This window comes from Oxyura jamaicensis, chromosome 2 (assembly GCF_011077185.1).
Source record: "Oxyura jamaicensis isolate SHBP4307 breed ruddy duck chromosome 2, BPBGC_Ojam_1.0, whole genome shotgun sequence".
Taxonomy (NCBI): domain Eukaryota; kingdom Metazoa; phylum Chordata; class Aves; order Anseriformes; family Anatidae; genus Oxyura; species Oxyura jamaicensis.
This window is the reverse complement of record NC_048894.1, coordinates 85563474-85580512: the sequence shown is the minus strand read 5'-3', so window position 1 is coordinate 85580512 and position 17039 is coordinate 85563474. Positions and strand designations below refer to the sequence as shown.

The window sequence follows — 17039 nt, the reverse complement described above, 5'->3', positions numbered from 1 at the left end:
GACATAAAATGGTACTTATTTTTCTCAGAACATCAAGCAGCATTACTACACTTGTGTAAAATTTTATAGCTGAAGTTCCACTGGTATTAACAATTTACTTGCTATACATACACAAGTTCTTCACACTAGCTCTTCCATAGTGTTGCCCCCTAATGACTGGTGGGTCTTTCTACTGGTCAGGTTTTATTACTGTAAGTTCCAGCTCTGACTTCGCCTATGTACTGTAGCCTACAAAATTATATTTCATCAAAAACTATGCTTTCACGCTAAAATCAAAGATTTTAAGTTGCCTGGACATAATCCACAAAACAATATTTAAGTAAAAACAGTGTTAAGATAGTATTCCCTCCCCCCCCCCCCCAGATGGAGCTTGATGATGCAACTTAAACTTTCTTACGTTTGGAAAGGTGCTGGTCTCTTCTTTTTGGTCACCAGTAACAGGATGAGCAGGAACAACACAAAGTTGTGTCATGGGAGGGTCACACTGGACATGAGGAAAAAATGTTTTTACTGTGAGGGTGGTCAAACACTGGACCAACTAGAGAGGTGGTTGATGCCCCATGACTGTCAGTATTCAAGATAGGTTTGGACAACGCCCTCAGTAAGGTGATTTAACTTTTGGTTAGCCCTGAAGAGGTCAGGCACTTGGACTAGATGATCTTGGAACATCTCTTCCTACTGAAGTATTCTATATTCTGTTCATAGAAATGCATAATCAGTATTACATTTTAAAAACGTCAGGTCCTGGACTCAGAGGCATACAGTGTAATAAGTGCACACAGAAAAGGAAAATAAATACAAAAAAACTTCACTTTTTATAGCATAAGCAAAAATATCCTATTGAAATTGGATCCACTTTCTAATGGGCTTTATAATAAAGTATTCAATTATTCACAGCATTTAAGGGTATGTTCTAATTCAAGCAGATAAAAGAGCAAGTGTTAAAATGTCAGCATATTTCAGAGTTCTAAATCAAATTTTTTTTCAAAGTACAAAGCGTTTTGCTGGTGTGAGTAAACACATCTAGCATACAATTTATTTTTGTAGTCAAATTCAGGATATATTTTTTTCTTCTAAAAGGCTGAATGTGTAGATATGCACAGCTTAGTCTGTGTCACTGTTTCCTTAACGACCCACCTTTTGTAAAATAAGGGAATGTACAACAGGAAATGCCAACAACTCTTAGCTTAATTACGTGGCTGAACACTATCACCAATCAACTAGTTCTTGCACAGCATGCACGGCAATAGAATTGTCTAAGAAATCTGAATATTTGGTCTAAATGTTCTTCGGGCACTAAGAAGCCATCTTTCCAACGAAGGTTTGACTTCTTTTCTCCTGCAAGTAGCCAGACCAGTTCAATTCTTTCTATTTACATTTCCTCCCATACCATGCAGTTCTCCCTGTTTTTTGTCATAGGTCACAAGCATAACTGTAGTTAAAGAAAGAAACCTGTTGGTTTGGACACATTGATATTGTATATGTATATAGTCAAATGAGCAGCAACAGGACAATACTGTTTCACAACAGCAAGGGAGCACAAGTCTGGTGTAGGAGAGAACTTCAGTTTTGTTCTCTATATATAAAGAAAAAGTCTAGGCGTGTGCACTGACAGCTATTCTTTAGAATTTGCTGTCAGCAAGCACAATAAAGTTCACTCCTGTTATAAATGAACTGAACTACTCAATCAGGGATGAGTTCAATCATTAAAATAATCTAATCAGACAAAAGTAAACCGAAGATGTAAATAGTGGACTTTATTGTAAGCCATAAAATGCCTTATTTTCCCCAATCATCTTGTAAGTTACTTATTACATCCCTGAAACTCTGGCTTCGATCCATTGCTTGCAGGTGCTGATTCAGACTGTGATGGCTCTGAATCTGCAATAAAAAAAGATTAAAGTACTTGTGATAACCATAAGAATAAAAAGGTCAACTAACATTCAGTTTCGCGCAGTCACGTCAAAATGCATATAAATCCCAGTACTTTAATTTTTAACTAAGAATGACAAGCTACATGGAAAGTCTGCAGTATGATACAAGACTGTAAACCACCACAAGGGAGTTATACATTTATATATGCAATGGGCTATATGTCCTGTCTGATATATCTTGGACTTATATTATGAAGCAGACAACAGACAAAGCTCCACCTCAAAAGGAAGCTGCAAGGTGCTCATGTTGTCAATTGCTTTCAATAAACAGACAAAAGTACCCAAGTGATATCTTCAGCACACACCTGAAAGCACAAAGAGGATGAAGTCAAACTGAATCAAGGTGCAACAACATGTCTGGATGAAACCATATTCTCGAAAGCATTAAGAACCCTCCTTTTACACTGAGACAAGAAACAGAATGACAAATAAGGGCAATGCAATAAAAGCTGGTTTCGTGTTATTTAGAAGTTTGTATAAGAAAAGCCTCTTGAGAATATGAAGCAATTCTATAGGAAAGTATGCAGCATATTGACTTTTCATCAGTCTTTATACAGTATGCTCATCATTTTGTTCTCTCTGTGTTTGTGCTATAACAAAACCAATATCATGATTATTCTGAAAATCTTTATACCCCAAATGTCCCATTTGAGGCCCAATTCCATTAATTTTGAAACTAAAATACATTGTTTGGGTTTTTTATTTTTTTTTATAAATTAGGGTTAGGGTTGGAAAACATTGGAAAAGACCTTCAAGATAATCAAGTCCAACCAGCAGCCTAGCACCACCAAGTCCACTGCTAAACCATGTCTCTAAGTGCCATACCCACGTATCTCCAGGGATGGTTACCCAACCACCTCCCTGAGCAGCCTCTTCCCATGCTTAACCACCCCTTCCGTAAAGAAACCCTTTCAGATATACAATCTAAACCTCCCCTGGCACAACTTGAGGCCATTTCCTCAAGTCCTATCACTTTGCATCTGAGAAAAGAGACAGACACCTAACCCGCTACAATCTTTCAGGTAGATGTAGAGTGCGATAAGATCTCCCCACAGATCTTCTCCACACTGATCAACCTCAGTTCCCTCAGCCACTCCTCTTTAACTACTGTTTTCTAGTCCCTTTACCAGCTTTGTTGCTCTTCTCTGAATGCATTTCAGTAACTCAATATTTCTTCTAGTGAGGGGCCCAAAACTGAATACAGTATTTAAGTGTAATTTTTGGTATAAAATATACACATAAATATATATTCATATATTTACATATGAAGAAAAAATACTGTTGATATATTATTTTTAATGTTAATGGAAGACACAAAAAAATCAATTCAGGAGATGCTAAATTGTCATAGAAATTAATATTACTAGCCACTATACTTTCCACGCATTGATCTATCAAGTTCAAGAAAGTCATGTCAATCCACAGCATAAAGACAAGCATTCACTGATACAGTTAAAAATAAAATTCTGGAGCTTGCAATATGTATGTTCAATTGCATTTTAAAAGGTTGCTATATAAAACTGATCCACTCACCTTGTTTATCATACCACTGTAAAAAGCGTAAGCAAAAGGTCTTTGACAAGAAGGGAGACTTTCCCCCTTTAACCTCTAAGTGTTTTGGAAGAGATGTATTTTATAGCTACTACCATTGCGTGTGACAAAAGCAAGGTCTGAAAACATAAATAAGCACTGGATAACTTTTTAATCCAACAAAACTGTTGCAAAACCAATATTTTTTAATCATGTGGACATATTTATTAATAAAAAATATTTATCTTTTAATAAAAAGTGATCTGTTTCATATATGAGTATTGATGACAACTATAACATAAGTTTTCAGAAAAAAATAGTAGGAGACAAGGGCTATTCGAAAACAAATAGCAACTATTTTACAGTCTGCTCAACTTCAAGGAGGAGGAGAACTGTGTCTCCTCAGTATTTTACAAAAATGTTGTACAGAAGCCCTTGGACCAGAACAGAACATACTTCTACAACTGCAAAGATGGAAAAAAAAAGCCACAAAAGCCCCTGCCTTTGCTGACTCTAAGCAGGAGGGCACTTTCCCTAAGCTGTTTGTAGGGTGCTGTAAGCTAAGCATGGTAATTCAGTAAGTCTCAGCATACTTAAAGAGCAAGAATCAAATTATTCAGGCTACCCACAGCTGCTACCTCCAAATCCAACTAACATTAAAAGATTTAAAAGAAACAGCTTGCAACGATTTTACCTCTGGACTGCTCACTGTTTTCTGGTGTTTCTTGAATCTTTTTTTTCCATGCAGTGTGTTGTTGATACCAGTCAGTCCCATAACCATTGCTAATTAATTTGCTAAAGTTTACTGCTTCACTCTTTCTCTGAGCAGGCCTGTAAATCAAAACACGTTAAAAAAAATAATAGCATAAGTAAACCAAAATTGGGATTAAGTGGAAAGAATGTATTTTGCTCAGAAAAGGTAATAGCCTTACATAACATACCTTATTTGTAAGTAACCATAAATATACATGCTATATGTCATCGTCTTAGAAAAAAGCAAAGCACACACCTGGGACTGACTTAGTAAATACACATGTAGTTTTCAATGACAAGAATCATTCATGTTATTGGAACTTTATATGTATATTACTGTCATAATTCTGGTCTAGTGACCAGAAAAAGTAAGTGAGAAAGAAAAATCTAAAGAAGGAACATTTAAGCTGAAAAGGCTGATGACATTCATTTTATGCTGTGCAGGTTTTGTCCCAAAATTTGCTCATAAGTATACATTTCATTAGACATTTCAATCATATATTTTGCATCATTAATGTACTTCTAAACAGACTAGTTTCTGATGTTTATCTCTAATCTATTTTTAACACAAAGTACTCTGGAGCAATTCAGCTGTGCACACAGATTAGCATTGTAATCGCTCGCTTAGAAGACTAATTATCTTCCAGGTGTTGATAACAGTATGTTTGCTGGGCCTGACCTTCTATTAGGCTACAGCCAATGTGATTTCTGAAAATGGTAGTCCTACCTGTGCCTCTGTAATCTACACTCACAGAATTAACAATGCACATTAATAGTTTGCATCTGTTCACTGGTATTAACAGCAACAACAGATGATTTAGAATGCAGTAAAATAGTACTTACTACATGACAATATTTTACCACACAACTGTATGCCTACTTTTCCTAAATTAAAGCTTTGTAAATAACAAGTAATAGCTTTACTATATAAGTTAAAATTCCTATTTAACACATTTCACCACTATAGATGGTGGCAGTAAGTAAGTTTAGTAGCGGTAAGGATTCAGAAAGGCTGTGCACAAATCCTCTTATCTCTGCAAGCTCCCAAGTAATATCACTTGCATGCACAAACGCTTGCAGGTTTAGGAGTTAATGAATTTCATAAACATGTTACTTACATAGGTGGGAAGGAAAGCCTATTTTTCCCACTGAATTCCCTGTTCGTAGAAATATTTGGTGTTCTGCTTGGACACGTCGTGTTTATAGCTGGGAGCTTTACCTGTGTAAGAGAGACCTTAACTTACTAAAAACAGTTACAAAAGTAACTACTTGGTGTCAGAAGTGATAGTTATATGAAAGGCCCCCAAAATCATCAAGTTGTACTATCATAGGAATAGTATTTCAAAAAGTAAGAGCAGAGAAGTATAAAGGAATAGAAAAAGATTTGAAAGCACTTTAGTTATACCAGATAAGATCAGCTGTTTGTTTGTTATGTCAGTAATGAGAAACATGCTCATCTATGAGCTTTTCCCTCATAGTACACTTCTACCAAAAGTCAGGCTTCAAGTTCAAACTTTCAATTCAAATTCAAACCACCAACCGCAACCTCTCATCTTGGCTCATTTCCCTGTATGCAGTGCATGATAACATCCCAGTCTTAATGAAGCTAGTGGGACCAGAAAATAATGTCCAGCTTAATTAGTACCTTTTTTAATTAAAAAAATAATTTTAAATTTTAATTTAAAAAGACACCTCATACAATGGGATGAGAAAGCGACAATGGTATATGAATTTGAGACTTGAAATTCCAACAAATACAGGTGTACTGAGAAAAGCCTGTAACAGAAAAGTATATTTTGTTTTTATTCTTTATTCATCAAGTAAAGTTAAGAAGACACCTCGAAAGATGGTGAAATGACCTCACAAACTCTAGGCCTCAAAGTTAGAGAGCCCAAAAAGTAGTGGAAAAACATTAGCAACACATATCAAAGCTGTTTATTTTAACAGCTTCAAAACTAATGAATGATGAAGGGTTACAGCTGATGAAGGGTTGATGAATATATTTCCCTCTCAAATAAAAGCACTCAATTAAATATCCCCAACAATTCCAATATTTTTTCACTAAGAGCTGGTTAAAGAAAAAAGGAAAAAAAAAAAAAAAAAACTCTTCAAAGACTATGTACAACTTATTCGTTGCATAAACAGAAATGCTGGGCAGGAATCCTCAAGATGGTACATACAATTTTCAAAGCCTATCAAGAAAGTTTCTGTGTTGTTCTAATATATTCCCTTAATTAGAACCTACATATTATTTGACCACCTAGTTTTTTTAAACTTGCAATACAGATAAGTACGTCATAGAATAAGAGGCTGCTTGCAAAATAAAATAAGATAGGATAACTGGAAGTGAAATATATTGCTCTGTAAATTTAAAAGTACATTAAAGATAAAGATACTTTTCACCTATGTAGACATACCTACCGCCATATGTTTAACCTAAAAGAGCAAAAGTTATGAACAGAATGCAAAAATTAGATGCATCATCAGCAATTGGAATTGGATTGTGGACACTACAAAACAACCTGCATGAAAACATTAACGATGAAAAGATTCCAAAACAGATGTAAACACACCACACACTTTCCCAGGACCCTGTGCAGATTTTGTTTAGAACGGGCAAAGTACATTATTGTTTGAATACATCTGACCCATGAAGAAGCCAGTAAGAAAAGTAGACATGAATATTTGGAGAGCGTAGTTTTCTTATTTTCTGGGAACAAGTGAGCCCAGTGCAGTTCTACTTATTCTGAAACAGGAAGTCAGTGATGAAGTTCTACAGACTTCAGAACCAGAGTTGCACCAGAAGAAAAATCCCAGAATTTCAGCTAAACAGACTGATGTTTTATTGAAGCTTAAAGAGATGAAAAACTGGAATACCCGTTGAAGAAGAGGTGACACTGAAAACAGCATGCAGTGATGCTGGATTAAAACTGGGGTCTGTTGTCCAACATGAAGGTTTAAAAAAAAAAAAATCAGCTGCCTACAACTCCTTTCAAAATCTGTGAATGCTCATCTGCTGTGGCAGCCCATTTCTGCTTTCCATTTCAAAAACACTATCCTACTGTGCAAGAATAGTCACTGCTTTTTTCTGTTTGGCATTACACCGCATCATTTCAGATCTGACACACCATGGAAGTTCCAGATAAAGGACTCTGACAAGCCTCTATTCAACGGCCATTGAGTTTCCCAAATAAAAAGCAAACCAAGTTTCCTAGAAAGAAAGCAAACTTTGTAGGGTGTTTTCCACTTGGTTGAAGTGCTCTCTCCATTTGTGATGACATAGTTAACAACATGATCTAAGAGTGACTACTAACACTTCCAGCATTTGACTGTTACTACCTGCCTACGACAGCTACCAAAATGGGTCACTCCTTTCAATCCACAAAAAAAGTACCATTTCAGAAACGCTTAAGGGCCTTTATTCTGTTTGTGCAAATACCTGAAAGCTATGAGCTCAGATACAACGTATTCATCTTACTGGCTATGCACACACATTTATTAATTTCAGATTCAAGAAACACTAATTGTAATTTGTAGAGCAACTACTTAATTTATACCCAACAATTCATGATGTAATTATAGTCATACCATGAAAAGGTAAACATATTTGGTTGCGGTTTACCTCAGTGAAAACCCTGACCTCAATACTCTTCCACACGTCTGGGTGGTAGGTGAAGAACAATGGATACTTCCTGCTAATATGGAAAGCTAAAAGCACCTGGATGAAATCCTGCTTTCCCTGAGATCAAGGGCAAAATTCCACATTACACTCCAAACGCATATTTGAGGTTAAATCCTGACCTCAGATGAGTAATCCTTTTACTAGAGCATGTACATATATACATATGCATGTATACACACAGAGTCCTGTACGTGTATAACACAGAATCCTGGAAAAATAAAGAGTATTTTCGCTCAAGACATAGAACTCCAATATGACCATAATTATTTGATACCAAAAAAAAATGTGTTTTTCATCAAGATTAACATTACAGAAAAGAACACCATACTGTAGCTCTTCATACCTGTCCTTCATCAGGAGCAGCAGAGAACTGCAATCAACATAGAGGTAAAACAAGACCTAGACAGTATGGACCAGAAGCAAAACAGGAAATTTTGCCTACAAGGTGTACAATTTAATACAATGGTAGCACTTTACCACTACAGATACAAAATGCATAGCCAGATCTCTGGATTGCATTCTCCAGTCTTTGGAAGGAAAAAATGCCAATGTTCAGGGATGAACAAATCGCACCTGGGCATGGAGAAAAGCCTCTCGTTCTTCCACAAACGTTCATACAGAGGCTTGTTTGGCTAAGAAACGTTTACTAGAGAAACCAAAGGCTCACTCAGCACACCTCTAGTAAAATTGCCATAAGCAAAAAGCACAACAGAAAACCCTACTGGCATTGCTTATTCTTATTGGCAGATAAGGGATGTACGCCTAGCAGAACTCAAGACATTGAGTTCCAAGGCTCATACATTTTAGTCACAACATGTTAATCTCAATGGTGTTGCGATAAGATACTAATTCTGATGCCACCTCCATCTGATTTCCCACTCCTACTCAAGCCTCTCTCTTTTGGTTTATAGCATTTTCAACTCATTCAGGTTAGTCCACATGGTACAAAGGCAAAAAGATGCTTCCACCAGCGCTAGTAATCTATCACTTTGCCAGGAGTACAGAGGCTATATCCTACATGCACAAACAGTTCTCTGCTGCTTTGCAAAATTCCCAGAATGAGAATTATCCCTGTGATTAAGGCATTAGGGAGGAATTAAAGGATCCATCCTGAGTCAAGGGGTACCATATTGTGATCTCCTTGATCTCCAGTCCTCTTCCATGCAGTGACAACCGTAACATGAGGAGCAATGGAGATTCTAATACTTCAGAGGAACGTGGCATAAATGTTTAAAGCTCCAGAGCAAGGGCCCACTCGGGAACAATGTTTTCCAAACTGAGTAGAGCAGGAACCCTTAGAGGTTAAAATGTTTTTGCAGTTGTCCATAAGAACTCCCTTTGGGATCTCCCTCCATGATTGCATCATACATCTCTCTTCTTAAGGGCTGCCTAATCAGACCGGACTGAATAATGTTGTCCAGACATTCAACATCACCTAAATACCTGAGGTAGTTTGCTACTGCACTGTCATCATTTAGTCAAACAGTAAATTCAGTATTGCTTAGAAGTTTTTCTGTGGTAGTTTTGGAATCTCTCATCTTCATTATACAAAATGTACAGTTAAAAAAATAAAAACAAAGACTGTTTGGTCTGGTTGTATTGTCTCACTGGAAGAATCTTCAGGAAAGTACTCTGAACAAACCACCGGATAGAAACCTCTTATAAAAGGAAGGAAGTAGAAGTAGTAGAAGCAAAAGAAACATCATGTGATGTTTCAAGGTATATGAGACGCTTCTTATGAGGGTACATGTACAAGACTGAATGAAACTGGGTCTTAATCAAATTCCACATCTAACAGAAAAAGACCTTCCACCAGTCCCGACATGGACTTGAACTACAAATACCGTTACCAAAATCAAATTTGTCTCAGAGCAGTAAAGACAATGGGCTTTAAGTAAGGGAGCACTTAATCTTCCTCACATTTTGATCCTCTAAGAGGTTTCCATGGCAGTTAGAGTATCAGGTTTCAGTGCCCTGAGACTAACTGAAAAAAAAAAAAAAGATTCACCTAAAGGCATCAGCAAGTTATACCTGAAACACACATCATGCACATGACTACTGCAGACTAAGACAATATTCCCAAGCCCGTTCAGAAAAGCAGCATATCCCCATCTATACAAGCCATCATTCCGAATTTGCACTTGTTACTCTCCTCAGCAAAGGTTAAGGACTTTTTACTTAAAATGTCCAACACCTGCACTTGTAGTCAAGTGGGAGGGAGGTACTAGCGTTCAAGTACATCAAAAGTCTTTCCACGTATATTCCAAAGTGATAGGGTAACTTGGGCACCCAGGACTACAGAGCCTATTACAAAAACGTAAGCCTTAAGTATGTAAATGGGCAGGAGGGCAGGATGAAAGATGGAAGATGGAGTTTTGTCCTGTACACCTAAGATCATCACAGAAAAGTTTGCTCTAAGCATAGTTTGCCCTATGCTCATTTTGTGTTGGATAAATAGTCTGTTCATAAGCAGCTAGTGCGGTCTCTTTCAGGAGTCCATCTTGAACTTTAGAACAAACCCTTTTTCTGAACAGTGTTCTGTTCCCTCCTCCTACTTCTCATTCCTTCCTCCCCCGAGACCACTGAACAAGAATTCCATTCAACACAAGTGAATTTCAGGGGAAACAAAGCATAAGAAGATATAAAGTAACGCCTGCCTCTCATTCACACTTAAATACCTGCATGTGCAATTGGAAATTGCATATCTGGTTCATATGCTACACCTGCAACACTTAAACATAACTTTACTATCACTCTCTAGCTGCAATATAAAAATTTCTTCTGGAGTATGGAAAACGTGGTAGACTGCAACTTCACTTCATAAGAACCAACAAGTTTGGTCAGAAGCATCTAGACAAGCTCTGCAAAAAAAAAAAAAAAAAAAAAATCTCCATCATACCTTTTTTTTCTCTGTATTTGCTTTGTCCTCAGCATCCCGCTGCCAAACGCTTTTCATATCGAAATCAAAAGGCCCTCTTCTTGTCTCATAATTATTACTATGATGGTTATCAGCATTGAACTCTTTGTGAATCATAAAATCTGGTAGAGTGGAAACATAGTTCCTGCAGACAGAGATTTAACACGTGTTTGTACCAGGGAAATGTATTTTTCACTTTATGAAAAAATCATTCTGAAACACTAACAGATAAAGAGAGAACCCAGGAAGTTATCCAGGATCTCAGCAGACCTACCGTGGCTCATCGGTTGCTGGAGGATTGGAGCGGTGTGAGTACCAGTCAGGCACAGCATATGCTACCGGAGATGACTTGCTTGTAACCGGAGCGTAGTGCTTCAACAAGTCTTAGGAAGAAAAGACAAAAGCTGCTACTTTTCTGACTCTTATTCTGGTTATAAAAGCATCATCTTTTCAGGCTGCTGTTTTACCAAGAAGAGATACCTTTTAGAATTCACTAAGTAACATCTGTCTTCCTTGGTTAAACAGGCAATCAGAACGTTGCAGCACCATGTTTCATTTGTACCCTATTTATCTTCTAAAAGTTTTGACACATTTCTGCTGGTGTCTGTTAATTCATATTCCTGTATTTGTCATCCTGCTCCAAGCGTGCACGCCTGCCATCTGTTCAAGTCTCTCAACTTCTCTTTCTCAATAAAGAAAACAACAAAAACATGGAGTGTCCTAGTACAAGAACAGAATATACACGGAACCCTAACAAACTGGATGTCATTAGAAATAAAACACTTCAGACATCTACCAAGGTTTCTGATAACATTTTTTGTGACAAGATTGTTTTTACCAGACTATTACTTAACCAGCCCTAGCATAAGCTGTAAAGACCTATCTCAAATGCAGCTAAACTGCCAGCATCAACCCAGTAGGTCAGACATAATGCAAAACTACCTATTTTGATAGCAGGTCGTTAATTCAGTACACAGCAAGGGTATCATTACAAGCTGACCTCTTACGTCACAGTTTCAAACACATTTTTTTTCCCCTAGTTTAAGTTCAGAATTTCAGAGAATTCTTCTGAAATGTCTGCAAAATTTTTCTACCATCAAACTCAAGGAAAACCGAAGAAAATAACGCTAGAACAAACAGCCAAAAAAGTCACACACCAGGTTGGCCTCCTTGCTTTGCCAGCCTTACATAAGCTGAATCGGTGTCTTTGATCCACTTCCTGCGGCACCCAAACGTCCCTTCATTGGGAGCTTTTGCAAGACCTGGAATCTGGGATGTTAGAGGAACTGGGATATCTGAGTTCATTGGTTTCTCTGGTCGCTTCATGGGCATCTGGTAATAACATTCTGCAGTAATGGAAAAGAAATTACTTATCATAAAATATAAGTGTTAGCATCCCTTTTTCAGACAACTAACAAATCTAGTCAACCTGAAATTTGAGCAACATGCTGCATTTCAGCATGAAGGTAGAAGAGAAGGATTCCTTATTCGAGGGCACACAGCAAGGGCAAATGCTTCAGGATCATATGCGACAAAGAAGGCCTTGGTTTAAGTTTTGAAATAGCATTCAGGTTTTTATAGAAAATGATCTAGTACAGGGCACCACACATATTCAGGCAGCAGCCCAGGTCAAGGACACCAAGAGCAGGGAGAGTCACAACAGACAGCTAGTAGAAGTTAAGCCTCTGGTTTCCTTTCCTCCGCATCTATCACCAAAAGCAAAGGCAGCACTCTAATTTGTCCATTTCTAGGTCTTTATTTGTAAAGTAATCCAACCTGATCCCCAAATCATCCCCTCCTTAATGAAATAAGGAAAGTCAAGCCCTCGCCAGAAATACTCCTTTCTCAACTTTCTGTATGCAAAAACAAACAAGCAAACAGAAACATCAAAAAATTCTACAAGGAAGGGAAATTTCCTTAAAGGGAAAATGGAGTGGCAGACGGAAGAAAAAGACAATCTAAGGAATTATGCTATGAAAGGCATACAGACTTACTGTGATGACTCCAAATGCAGCGAATGAAGTTACCTAGGTGTAAGTAAACTATCTTAAGGCAGACGTCCTCTCCAGGAGCTACTAGGCAAACAAAAATATGCTGAAACTCACCTCTAAACAAAATGCCCTAAAGAACTTACTTTCATTGGTATCAAGGGCAAAGAGCCATTAGACTGTTTTATTTCACTACACTAATTGGTCCATCTGAAACCTCTCTATCTCATTATCCCAAATACTCTCATCCATTTTAGTTTGCTGGATTGCCAGACGTTTGGATCTCTACTTTGATAGCTTAAAATGAAAGCATTTTTCAAAGAAATAAGCCCCTTACAGGGCTTATTTACAAGGGGAAATGCCCACAGCTGATTGAGAATCTCCTCTCTTCTAACAGACTGAACTCTACTGGGATTCACCCATGGTGTTTGCAGCTGATTGTCTTTTTTTTTCCACCTGACAACATCTAGAGGATCTCTGCAAACCAAAGGGATGTTCTAATTCAGAGTGCAACGAGACCGCTGTTAGGAGGTGGGACCAGCAGCCAGGCTCAGAGCTCAGCAAGTACTAGAGGAAGGTAAGCTAGGTGGGACTAGCCTGTGAAGACAGCCAGACCACGGGGCTCTTGCAGCACACCTGGAAAAAGGCAAACGCTCAGCTCCACGTTCCCCCGAGATCGTCCCACCAAAGCACCAGAAGCCTCGCCTGACACATAGAGGCAAGCTCCTTATATCAGACCTGTATTACTATAAAACAAAACGCACCGCCTGCTGCCTAGACATAGGAAACAAGCATGAGCTACGTTTGCTTCCAGCCGCAAGGCCGGCAGGCTGCAGGAACCACAAAGGCACGGTACTGGAAACGTGCCGAGGGCCCCTTCCTGTGCCAGCACCTCTCCTTCCTCTGCAAGAGGAAGCAGTCAGGCAGGACTGGGCAGGAGTCAGGCGCACGGCCCGGTAGTTGGCAGCGACAGCACCTGGCTGTGCCCGGCCCCGGCCCCGCCGCCGGCCCCCGGCCGCAGCGGCACGCCCGTCCCCCTGGCAACGGGGCGGCTCCGGGGCCGGGCCGCGCCTCCAACAGCCGCCGCCGCCATCTTGCGGCCGTCCTCGCCGCCTGGGCGCGGCGCTGGGAGGGCGGGCGTCCGCTGTGCTCCCGTGGTAGCGGGGGGGGCAAGTTACACGGTGCTTATGTGTGCCTTCTGGCCGCAGTGTGGAGGGAAAATACAGGATGAAAAAGCTTGTGCATCAAGATACAGACACAGAGATCTCCCAGCAGTTACTATCACAGACAAAAGAGATTCAGCTTGGGGAACGTTAATGTAATTTATTCCCAGGTAAACCAGACAGCTCTCCCCCAGGATCACCGTCTTGTGCTGCCTCACCATGGAGCCTGATTCAATACACACAGGTCTAGTCTGGGTGGCTCCAGTTACTCGGCACTTGCACCTTTTTAGAATTGTGAGAAACAAAGTTGTGTTTTTGTAGTAGAGAATTACTTTTCTGTATTCCAAGATAGTTGTGTAGTCAAAATAAGGGCATCCTGATTGCCAGGACACCCACCATTGCAATTGCAAATAAAATAAGCTTCACAGAAGATCCTGTCTGAAGAAAATTATTTGAGATTTTTCTCACAGAGTCATGGAATCACAGAATCATTAAGGTTGGAAAAGACCTTCAAGGTCATCTGGTCAAACTATCCCGCTACCACCAATGTCACCCACTAAACCATGTCCCTAAGCACCACATCCAACTTCTCCTTGAACACCCCAAGGGACAGTGACACCACCACCTCCCTGGGCAACCCATTCCAATGTCTGACTTTTCTTTCTGAGAAAAAGGACGTAACTGATAAACCTAGAGTGCTTATTCTGCAATGAGAAGAAAGAGGATCAGTTGGCCCGTTAACAACTCTTGTCAGTGTGTACCTTTTCAGGTCACAAGGTGCCCTTTGATTTCTTGTCCATTCTCTCCCACCACTGGATGGCTTCAACCACCCATCTTGTCAAGCAGGACAGGAAGCACTTAGAATCAACTCTGTGGTCTGGTTTGTTCATATGGTCTAACAGTGAATAAAGCATTTGTAGGACTGCAGCAGCAGCGAGGCCTACATCTTGTGCGTTCAGACTCCCCATCAGCAGGTGCCATTCTCAGACCCAATTCTGCTAATTATCCTCGGGAATTAGAAGGAAAAAAATCACAGGAACTGACCATTGGCTATGGCTGAAGGATGTGGTGACAGTGACATAAGCCTTTGACCTTCTGTGATGCTAAGAAAAAATCACTAATTAATGAACCGATGACAGTAGTTCAATAAATCTGCTGCAAACCTACTGCCTTCAAGAATTTGTGTTTGTATGCATTTTTATGATAAGCAATTAAAAAAAAATGCTCTGGGAACAAGAAGCATTCACAAGAGTCAGCCACTATTTCACAATCTACTTAACCTCAAGCACAAAGATAGCTGCATCTCTGCAGCATTTTACAAAAGTATGTCACGCTGATGCTTTTGGATGGGACCAGCACGATTCCACAACTGCAAATGTGTAAAATAAATAAATAGACAAATATATAAATAAAAAAGAGCCTTTGAAAAGAACTATTAAAAGCCCCTGAAAAAAAGCATATTTCCTTAAAACCAGTCAAAATGTACCGTAGGCCAAGCATGGCAATTGAGCAAGTTTCACTGTTTAAGAGGGGCCACACAATTCAGGAAACCTGTGGCTTTTACCTTGAGATCCCAACCTGCTTTAAAATCCTCTCACTGTCACACCCCAGGGTGCCAGCTATGAAATGGCTCGCTTCCAAACAGCCTGGAAGTAGAGGTTACAGAGAGGGACAAGGGAGGAGTGTGGCTGCATGACGGCCACAACGTGGCAGTGGTGGCCGTTGGAGGCGCAGCTCAGGAGATATTAAGCTAACCTGGGCAAACCCCCTCAGCCTGTTTAACAAAGTCTGTACCAGCAGAGCCAACCAGCTCCACCTTACCCTGACTGAAGCTTGATCATTAGCATTAAGTTCAGTAATATTGTTGGATACTGCAGAACCAAATATTTTAAGTCCTTTATGGACTTGCATTCTGTGATGGGGATATACCTTACATCCTTCTGACTATACATCCTTCTAGTTAACATCATTCTGACTATAAAGCATGTGGCAATGGACCTTGGCAACCAGCCTGCAAACTGCCTTCCTGAAAACCCCCATTTTAACTGAGCTAGAAGGACCAGCACACATTGCCCCAAGTACCAAGCAACCATCTTCCACAGAGCCAGTTCCTTGGGATACGGTTTTTGGCCAAGGACGTCTGCCATATCCTAAAGGGAGCAGAATAAACATTGGACTCAGCTTTAACTGTTAAGGCAGGCTTAAACTGGAATCTTCCATTGTATGTTAGCAGATATACACTATACATCACAAAAACTAGGAGAACCTCAGCTAAAGTAAATGCAATGCAAAAGAGCTAGCCTGTCACTGCAAAATTGAATAGCAAGATGATGAAACTGGGTAGTACGGTCAGTCTACTGAGCTTAAGAGGTTATGGAAAACGTGTTCAGATCAAGGGATCTCTCCAAGTCAGGGCTGCTGATTCCCTTATATGGCAATTAGCCAGGTTTCCCTCATTAACTCCTCATGATAGCCCTCTGGGATCTATACCAGTGGATGGGAGTGGTGGTGTATGACTCGATAAAGTAGTGCCTAGAAAGCTGGAGAATGTTACGGATGTGAGCTTGGAGAGATATCCAAAGCTATCAGCACTGAACCTCAAACCATGAATACATGGGAAACAAGGGTAGGGGCTTGATCCAATGGAAGTATTCATGGTGGCTACTCCAACTGTTAGAGATCCAAGTCCTGAGCTGATGGTTGCCGTTAATGATCGCTATTTTGCAACATTCCTTATCAACACAGAAGCCCAAATGTTAATGGTAATTAAGGACACTTGAAAAGGACAGCTTCCACTGAGCAAGAAACTAGTTTCAGTTGTAGGCATCAATGGGCAAGTCACAACTCACCCACTGGCCAGGGCTAAATTAACTCTGTCTAACAGAGTTAAATTAACTCTGTCCACCCAACCTTATTCATATCTTATGTATGGATATATCAAAGGACCAGTCATGGGTGCACTTGTGGGGAAAATGGGAAACAGGGACACCATTCCATTTGACCCACAGCATGCCTTGCATCAACACACCCCTATTAGCTTGTTACAAACAACTGCCCCCTTATCACCTATCA

The 17039-nt window shown here is 39.7% G+C and overlaps 1 protein-coding gene across 6 annotated transcripts; it reads right to left on the bottom strand.

The window, feature by feature from the left end:
- Positions 1–1072: 1072 nt before the first annotated feature.
- Positions 1073–14062, bottom strand: C2H7orf57 (chromosome 2 C7orf57 homolog). Of its 6 annotated transcripts, none has more exons than XM_035319575.1 (8): positions 13569–13674; positions 12811–12888; positions 11974–12162; positions 11091–11199; positions 10799–10961; positions 5336–5436; positions 4159–4295; positions 1073–1881 (listed from the first exon to the last, which is right to left on the bottom strand). In XM_035319575.1, exons 3-8 carry the CDS (start codon positions 12146–12148, stop codon positions 1805–1807), a joined length of 762 nt encoding a protein of 253 aa, XP_035175466.1. In that variant the 5' UTR covers positions 12149–12162; positions 12811–12888; positions 13569–13674; the 3' UTR covers positions 1073–1804. The 6 variants fall into 6 exon arrangements, with proteins under 6 accessions (XP_035175466.1, XP_035175468.1, XP_035175469.1 ...); XM_035319577.1 differs by having other exon boundaries at positions 12811–12843; positions 13569–13629; XM_035319578.1 differs by lacking the exons at positions 12811–12888; positions 13569–13674 and adding an exon at positions 13983–14062.
- Between the last annotated feature and the right edge of the window lie 2977 nt (positions 14063–17039).

Excerpts from the sequence above, each read along its gene's own strand:
- C2H7orf57 (XM_035319578.1), bottom strand. The coding sequence starts at position 12,148 with ATGCCCATGAAGCGACCAGAGAAACCAATGAACTCAGATATCCCAGTT. Across the intron at positions 10,962-11,090 it reads CCAGCAACCGATGAGCCACG|GAACTATGTTTCCACTCTAC; the intron begins GTAGGTCTGCTG and ends CTCTGTCTGCAG. Across the intron at positions 5,437-10,798 it reads CAAATACAGAGAAAAAAAAG|GTAAAGCTCCCAGCTATAAA; the intron begins GTATGATGGAGA and ends TCTCTTACACAG.